This window comes from Haplochromis burtoni, unplaced genomic scaffold (genome assembly GCF_018398535.1).
Source record: "Haplochromis burtoni strain Fernald_Lab_line unplaced genomic scaffold, NCSU_Asbu1 Contig_1189, whole genome shotgun sequence".
Taxonomy (NCBI): domain Eukaryota; kingdom Metazoa; phylum Chordata; class Actinopteri; order Cichliformes; family Cichlidae; genus Haplochromis; species Haplochromis burtoni.
The window spans coordinates 291-8,661 of record NW_024583550.1 but is presented as its reverse complement, the minus strand read 5'-3'; the positions used below and the strand labels follow the sequence as shown (position 1 = coordinate 8,661).

Genomic DNA, 8,371 nt, shown 5'->3' with positions numbered 1-8,371 from the left:
GGGTCTAACATGGCATAAAATAATATTAGAATCTCACAGAAGCCAAGCAGGTACGATAAGGGAGAGGGAGAAGGAGAAAGTGCAACTGCCTCCGTCAAGCGTTTCACAGTATGTAAATTACGGTGAATGTTTTGGACATGAATTGAGCTGCTTTTTGGGAATGACCTCGAAGGGGACTGGAGGCAGCTCCCCAGCATGGTAGATTTAAATGTACTAATGAGACATGAAGAATTGAAAGAATTGAAAAAAGCAAACAGGAAGGTGGGGCACGAAAACAAGAACGAACAGCTTGTACAAGTGGGGGGTCATATAGATAAGACCCAGAAGGGGTATGTTTGGAGGCATGGTCCTGCTCCTGAATTTCAGACAATGTATCTTGAATAAGTGGAAGATCTAAAGATTAGGGTGGAAAAATTGGAAGAATTGTTGATTGTATGGGAATATTGGAAGCGCTAGTGATTGGGATGAAAAAAAGAAGAAGAATCAATAGTAATTAGGATCAATACAATGCTGACTGGACTCACCACTTAACAAATTGTTCTTCTCCAGACTTCAGCTGACATCACTCTGACATCACTATCTACCAGTAAATCAGATGATCGATTTATGCTGTCTGTTATAAGACACGGTAACTTTTAATTGAGGATGATTTGTGAGGAATTGCATGTGTCATTAAAGTAACTGTCTAATTCAATCTACTAATTTGCATATTATCCTTTAGGAACCACATTAGTGTGAAATGTGACTCATTTGGAAATCCACATTGTGAAAGAAAAAACATAATTTGTACATAATCTGCTGACATCACCATTAACATCACTGACTTTTACCAAATGACTGATTCTGCTATGTATTATAGGATATTGTTACTTGGAATCAGATATAATTTGTGAGGACTTCATCCTTTAGCAACCCTGCCTGAATAATATGTGAGTTATTTGGAATTACAGCTTAGAAATGAAATCCATGACTAATGATTGTTGAACAAAGACACATGATTTTCAAATATAACTGAAAGATTTTTATTATTGCATTTGGCATTTGTTTTCAACAACTTATATATATATCAGCATTTGCCCGTTTTTAACAAGTTTTATTTTAAAAGTAAAAAATAAAAACAATAACTTACCTTAACAAAAAAGAAGACTCTCACATGCAAAAGTGAGTAAAATCTAAGGGGAAAAAAACCCTCAGAGCAACTGTGTAAAATAAGTAACCAAAACCTCACATGATAACAAACTTTTCAAAATGTAGTAAGACAAACTGTCAGAAGATCAGAGTAAAATCAACAACAACCAAAAATGTTTTTCTTATCTTTTCCTCTGACTCTTTGTATGGCTTTTTGTCTTTTGCTGGTATCTTTAGGTGCCTCTTTAGTCTTGTGACTTCTGAGCATCTTTGGACTTAACAGCTGTCTTGCAGTCAGGCCCTTTGGTCTTTTTCTTTCTTGCTTGTTGCCCTTTTGCCTTGTTTCTTTGCTTTCATCACACTTCGCCAAAGAGCTTTTCTTCATTAGAGACCTTTTCCTCTTTTTTGGGTGTGCCACTGGAGACTCATAGCTAGTCCCAGGGCCATCTTCTTTTACTCTTAACTGTGTCTTTGTTTTCAGTTGTTCCTTCTGCTCTCAAATTGTTTTTTTCTTTAACCGTGGTCTCCATCTGTGGTCCCTGTTCCTTTATGTCTTTGTCCTCTGTTCTCCGTGCTTTGTCTTTGTCTGTAGTTACTGTGTGTTGCCCATTTTTATCTTCAGCTATGTCATTTGTGCTCAATCCTTTCTCTTTTTCTGTAGTCTCTCTCTGTGTTGTCATTCCTTCCTCTGTTGTAACTCCTGCTCTCAAAATGTTTTTTTCTTTGACCGCGGTCTCCATCTGTGGTCCCTGTTCCTTGTCCTCTGTGCTCAGTGCGTTGTCTTTATCTGTAGTCACTGTGTGTTGCCCATTTTCATCTTCAGCTATGTCATTTGTGCTCAAACCTTTCTCTTTTTCTATAGTCTCTGTCTGTGTTCTCATTCCTTCTTCTGTTGTTCCTTCTGATCTCAAATTGCATTTTTCCTTGGTTGTTGTCTTTTTCTGTGGTCCATGTTTATCTCGGCCTATGTCCTCTGTGCTCATTCCTTTTATTTTTTCTGTAGTTTTTCTCACTACTCCACTGGAAACTTCTTGGTCTATGTCTGTTGTGTTCAACAAGGGACCATTTTAATCTTCAGCTTTGTCTTCTTCGTTATCTGTAGTCACTGTTTGCATACTGTTTTCATTTTCACTCAAACTTTCTGGCCTCAAGGCTTCATTGTCTTCATCTATTGTCTCTGTCTGTGTTTGGTTCACACCCTCAGTTGTTTCGTTTGGTCTAACAACTTTTTGTATTTGTGTTTGGATTGCATTTCTTTCTAAGATAATTTTAGGATATTCCCAACATTTAGACTTGTTTTTAAGAAACTGAGTATGACTATAGAAATGTCCTGTGTCCTTTGTGGCTTTTCCCTTTTCTTTAGCATTATCTTTACCTTTGGTGGATCCCAATGTACCTGCTGCTGTAAGGTCAATGTGTTCACAGTTATCATCATAATCTTCACCTTCACTACTCTCTGTAGTCACCATCCCTGGCATATCTTCATCACCTGTTGTGTCTTCTTCCACCCTTACTTTTGCTCTTCCCCTGCCACTCTGTTTATGTCGGTGTTTTCCAGATGTGTTTCCTGCTGCCGGGTCAATGATTTTCCTGACTTCATTGTTACTTTCATCTTTGCTGCTGTCTGTGTCAATGGTGTTTGCGTGCTGTTTGGTCTTCTTTTTCACAATTTCTTCTCTTGTGGCATTTTGACTAGACTTTCTTTTCTTTGGTCCAGCATATCTTCTCTGCAACACATCTTCATTGTCTTCTGAGGTTGTAGATTCCTCAGAGTCTCTGGTTCTATTGTTCGCAGCAAGTGCCTTTGCAGCATTGTTGCGGCACTTGAAGGCTTCGTCCAAGTTTAAATCTGCCTCATAAAACCTCGCTGCAGTTGCATCAGAATGGCACATCATCCGGTGGACTTGTACCTTGCTTTGGGTTCCCAAGGATCTCCCACTCTACAAATGTAAACATTAAATAATGTTATTAATTGCACTAACATTTGACATTTCCAAGGAGATTTACAGAGCTAAGGACAGAACCACAAAAAGAAGTACAACAGAAGACAATAAAAAGAAAAAGAAATGTCCTTTCAACATTAAAACACTGGGAGTAGAACCAGGAAGGGTGACTGTTTTATATCATCCCTCTAAAAGGATAGGAAGGTAAAAACACTGAATCACCATAAAGTGGAAACTACTCACAAAAGTGCTGATGCTGCTCCTAATCATAGAGAAGGTTGGTTTTCCTGGGATACCAAACTTCCTCCATGCATCTTGAAATGATGTCAGCATCTTAGCATAAGGCCCTCCATTGGTGTTGGCAAAAACCAATTGTGATGATACACCAGGGTATCTGTGGCGGTGGTACACAAAGCGGTGAAACCATATGTATTCGTCTTTCGTTAGGGGAACAAGTGCATGGCCAAATGTTTCTTTGGTCTTGTGCTCTTTTACCTGTAAAAGAATCAGCAACTAAATTACATTGCGCACAGTCTGTGATGTTGCTGGTAAGAAAATATCTTTAATCAGGGAGAGAAATAATTGCTTAATGATTTTACTCTGATTATCCGCCGGCCATCACCATCCGCTTCAGCAGTGCCAACTTCCTCAACTGTCATATTTGATATGACGCCTCTTCTGTGCCCAGTTGTGCAGATGACAAATCCAGCCAGAAGACCATAGAACCAGTCTAGGTTCTCAGTTGTGGGATTTTTCTCAAGCTCGACTATTGAGTAACATAGAGGTTGCACAGTAAGACACAAGGGATAGGGGAGCATATCCCTTGTATTGCTATATACTCCCCCTAATATAATCCTATATAAACATCACAAATGCTACTGTTTGTATATGTATTATATATTTGAACAAAAATCAAAAGTCCAACAAGTGATTATAAATGAGCAGTCTGTTATAATTGAAAGCAAAAAGTTCTGTCATATATTTCTGTAAATCTGAGATTCTGAACTATATATACATACAGATTACAGCTGGTAAGTAAATATTATATAATTTCTCATTAACAGAGATATTATTGGGGTTATTAGAGTTGTCCTTATGGAGAAATGAACTAAACACTTACCAAGTGCTTCAGGGATGTGTGGTGGCCTTCTTGAGAAAATCAGTGATGTGGACAGGATCTACAAGCATTTCTAAAAGACACAGAATGTTTTTATGTTCCTGGAGCTCCAGTCATGCTCATTCATGCTGCACACAATGATGTAAATATAAAACAGGTAGTAGTTTAGACCTAATCTTTTTCAAAAAATTATTTTGTAAGGAAGAAGAACTGGCAACCAGAGCTCACAGTATATGAAAATGAATTGGATTGCCATTTTGAACTTAAATCTTACTTTCCCAATCCAGAATACTAACCCTTTCAATTTATTTATCCTACTTCCTAAACTTTCCAAGTTTACCAAGCTTAGTACTGAATATAACACATTCATGTGAAAAAAGGAAATATCAATATCCTAAATTTTGATAGTCTCATTTCCTTGACCATTTTAGTCTTTGTGTTTTTTGAATGTATAGTTCATTTTATCAGTAGGTATCTTTAATTTGATTACTAGTTTGCTTATTGTTTAGCTATTTTATGTTTTTTCTTTCTGCATTTGTATGTTTAGTTATGTGTTGCCACTGGTTAGTTACTGGTCACGTCTCCTGTTTTTGGTGCCAATTTTCTGTTGTTTAGTTTAACTTTTACCCCCTGATTAATTTTGTTTTCTACATCTGTGGTAGATTCTCTCTGCTTTCTTTTTGTCCTCCTGACCTTTGTATACGAATAAGTATCCATGGTGTGCCTCTGTTTCCTTGTGGTGACATACTGTTTTCCCATGTAGAAAGTAGATAAAAAGAAAGTAAACAGAAACTAGAAAATGAAGCCTAACAGCTCTGCATTTCCTAGTTTCTGTTTACTTTCTGTTTTGTACATTGTATACAGTGGTACTTCTGAAATATCATTGTGTTTGTCCGCTATATGATATGTTGAACTGAAATTGCTAATCCAAGCAACCAATGATTAATAAAGAAAAACCATGAAAATTATCAGGGTTCCACAAACTTTTGCATGCCACTGTGTGTATAAAGCAGAGAAAATATATACTTGTATACAATTTATACTTTAGATTATAACATTTTGAGTCCTCCTTCCTCACTAAATCACAGTAATGACATCATGACATTTATAAATAATGTATTTATTACACATGCTAGGTAGCGACAGTGATGAATAAGTAGTAAAGTTGGATCTTACATGATTTTTTGATTTGGATGTCTTGCCTGTGGGTGTGTAACTCCCTTCTGCTCTTCTTCATTTCCGACTGAAGTGCAAATAAAGTCCCCTTTAAAACCTTACGGGAGGCTCTGACCTCTGGCAGTTGTGCATCAATTAGAAATTTCAAGAACGCCCTCACATTTCCAATCTGAATCCTTTTGGTTGTCACGGCATGTTTATTCAGATAAGTTGTCCATCTACAAAAGGCCCACAAACAAACACAAATCAGTAATCACTTTAGTATTATTGAGATTACTGGACTAATATATCACAGAAATTTGTAAAAATGTACTCAGTCAGTCTTTCTCTGTTGTCAAGAAATGCAAACGTCATTGCAGGGACTTGATTGTGAGACATGAAATATGCCCAGGCACGGACATATTGGACCCGTTGTTTGGCGTTTTCGACGTCCTTTTTACTTGTTCCACAAATGTGCTGAAACCAAGCATTCAGGACTTTCTCTGTTTAAAATAAAGTGTAGTAACAACATAGCAATTAGGAGTGTCACGACAAACTGATGAAGTACAGAAAACATTCTTCTAATTGAATTGGTTGACAATGATATAAGCAAGATATTGCTAATTAGCAGGATTTAACTTCCTTGATAGAATTCAATTAAATTCCATTCAAGTCACAACAACATTTGCCTCAAGGCACTTTATACTTTAAGATAGAGCCTACAATAATAAATAGAACAACCAGTTATCCAAATTCACATTACACTACACAACAAAAAACACTTTTGTTAAATAATTCATACCAAATTTAGGAAGCCGGGCTGTTGGGTCAGGTTTATGTCTTTCAAATTTCTGGCGCTTTGGGGGGTTGAGGGGTTTGAGGCCAGGTTTATCCTTAGTGGATTTCAGTTTTTTCAGTTTACTTTTCAGTTGTTGTAGTTTCAAATGCAGTTCTTTGCAGTTTTTGCAAGTCTGATGTTGGACTTGAGCATCATCTGACTGATTGACAGGGGAATGGACTGAGCTGTCTTCTCTAATCTCTGCAGATTTTTCACTAGTATCACTGCTATCACTTCGCTCATCTTGATCACTGCTTTCAGTCAGCTGCTCTATGTCCAGTGAGGTCACCATTGGAGGCTGTGGATTTGAACGTCTGAGAGCTTTGAGGGCTTTCAGATTAGCCAATCGTTTCGCTGTCCTCATTACTTTCTTCTGATCTGATTTCTGAAAGGGTATAAACAATAGAACAGCAATGTTTGAGAAAGTTAGTGAAACATGTCACATAAGAATGCATTCTAATTTAACAACAAAATGTAAGCTATACAAAACACTAACCTCAATCTCACAGTGGACATTTTCCAAGTGCTTGTCCAGTCTTATACGGTTTTTAGCTTTACATACTGGACAGTCCAGCCTGCCCCTGTAACTGCATATCACATCCAGTTTGACAAATGTAACTACAACTACCACTTTAAATTGTTGCAATGTTTTGTCATATACTGTATGACAGTGACTTACACTGTAATTTAGCAGTAAATGTAATTCTTCTTTGTTTACAACATGGTGGTACTTTTTTAAATGCTGCCCAACTGCAACATATGGAACAGAGCATATTGGGCATTCTGTCATCTGACGTGGCATTTTTCCTGTAGAGAAGAATACACATCAGAACAGGTGAATTAATTTTTTGCCCACAAGTCTTCAAATTGAGGAGTATACGTCCCAATACTTGAAAAATAAGAAGAGAAATATAAGAAAACCTTGATATATATATATATAAAAAGCCTACCACTTTGAATTGAAATCAGGAGTTTGGTGGCATTTTGATGGCAGTGGGAAGGAAGAACTCCCTTTTAAAATGGATGGTTATTTAAGATTTGGAAGCATCGCAGATTTGTGTTGTTAAAGAATTTCAAGGGTCAATGTCTCTATGTGCAGATTTCTGTATGTGTACTTATTTACTGTAGGGCTATGTTCCTTTTGGATTTGACACATATAATCTGTCTAGCAGGCAGATGAAGCCTAAAAACATTTTTCACTCAAAATGATACACAGATAGTACGATTAAAATAAATTCAATGGGTGCTCACAGACAATTGCATAGGTCTTAATGTGTGGTGCTACAAGGTATAAAAGTATGAACAAAATAAAAACATTTTGTTACTCACTTGTTTCTTGACTGTGACAATATGTCACCATTCACGTAGGAATTAAGAAAGGAAACCTAAAAAAATGAAAAAACGAAATAAGAATAATGGGAAACAGGGAAATTAAAATCTTTTAAACATTAGTGATTTATATTTAATAGTTGGAATTTTAGTATTTAAATGTTACAAAAGAGATTAGGGATTGGGATCTTCCAGTTGGAAGGACTTAGTGAATTTTATCCCAATTTACCTCTATGTAATTCCACAATCTTCAACTGAAACACTAACAGCTCTGCATATAACCTACGGGGATCTTAGCATTCAGATCTTCCAACCCATCATGCCCTCTGCTTTTATCATGTGATTTCTTACCAATAGTGTATATCTGAACTTGGAATGGAGGATTACTCGTTTGGAATTTTAAATGTAAATAATGTAATTGACTTAACGAACATAATTTGCACATCTTCCTTTGGGAATGTTGTTAGTGCGAAGTATCACTCATTTGAATCTATTACTTATGTTATAAAACAAGTTTAAATTTTGAAACTAGAATGTCTTTTTAGCATAAATCACATTTGAAATTGGCAAAAAAACAAAAAACAAAAACAAAACACAATTCCCCTCTCGCCCATAAGGGCGGTCTATCCTACAAGCTCAAATCTGCTACCAGAGGCCTGGGAGCTTGAGGGCCATGCGCAGTATCTTGGCTGTTCCTAGGATTGTGCACTTCTGGACAGATATCTCAGATGATGTTCCTGGGATCTGCTGGAGCCACTCACCTAGCTTGAGAGTCAGCACACCTAGTGCTCCGATTACCACTAGGACCACTGTTACCTTCACCCACCATTCTTCTCGATATCTTCTCTGAGACTTCTGTAT

At 37.0% G+C, this 8,371-nt stretch overlaps 2 protein-coding genes and 1 long non-coding RNA gene across 3 annotated transcripts; all 3 read right to left on the bottom strand.

Moving 5' to 3' along the window:
* Positions 1–1,965: 1,965 nt before the first annotated feature.
* Positions 1,966–4,261, bottom strand: LOC102310458. Its single transcript, XM_005952168.1, has 5 exons — positions 4,192–4,261; positions 3,671–3,837; positions 3,315–3,566; positions 2,643–3,068; positions 1,966–2,594 (listed from the first exon to the last, which is right to left on the bottom strand). Exons 2-5 carry the CDS (start codon positions 3,728–3,730, stop codon positions 2,196–2,198), a joined length of 1,137 nt encoding a protein of 378 aa, XP_005952230.1. The 5' UTR covers positions 3,731–3,837; positions 4,192–4,261; the 3' UTR covers positions 1,966–2,195.
* Positions 4,262–5,320: 1,059 nt separating this feature from the next.
* On the bottom strand, positions 5,321–6,762 carry LOC102310969. Its single transcript, XM_005952169.2, has 4 exons — positions 6,678–6,762; positions 6,146–6,566; positions 5,678–5,846; positions 5,321–5,582 (listed from the first exon to the last, which is right to left on the bottom strand). Exons 2-4 carry the CDS (start codon positions 6,543–6,545, stop codon positions 5,321–5,323), a joined length of 831 nt encoding a protein of 276 aa, XP_005952231.1. The 5' UTR covers positions 6,546–6,566; positions 6,678–6,762.
* A 109-nt stretch (positions 6,763–6,871) lies between these two features.
* Positions 6,872–7,893, bottom strand: LOC102310768. Its single transcript, XR_317887.3, has 3 exons — positions 7,740–7,893; positions 7,511–7,566; positions 6,872–6,988 (listed from the first exon to the last, which is right to left on the bottom strand). It is a non-coding gene; the product is annotated as an uncharacterized LOC102310768 (long non-coding RNA).
* Between the last annotated feature and the right edge of the window lie 478 nt (positions 7,894–8,371).

Coding starts and splice junctions, on each gene's coding strand:
- LOC102310458 (XM_005952168.1), bottom strand. CDS start 3,730: ATGACAGTTGAGGAAGTTGGCACTGCTGAAGCGGATGGTGATGGCCGG. Junction 3,567..3,670: donor ATGGCCGGCGGATAATCAGA/GTAAAATCATTA, acceptor ATTCTTTTACAG/GTAAAAGAGCACAAGACCAA. Junction 3,069..3,314: donor GGAGCAGCATCAGCACTTTT/GTGAGTAGTTTC, acceptor TTACATTTGTAG/AGTGGGAGATCCTTGGGAAC.
- LOC102310969 (XM_005952169.2), bottom strand. CDS start 6,545: ATGAGGACAGCGAAACGATTGGCTAATCTGAAAGCCCTCAAAGCTCTC. Junction 5,847..6,145: donor AGCCCGGCTTCCTAAATTTG/GTATGAATTATT, acceptor TATTTTAAACAG/AGAAAGTCCTGAATGCTTGG. Junction 5,583..5,677: donor AACAGAGAAAGACTGACTGA/GTACATTTTTAC, acceptor GGCCTTTTGTAG/ATGGACAACTTATCTGAATA.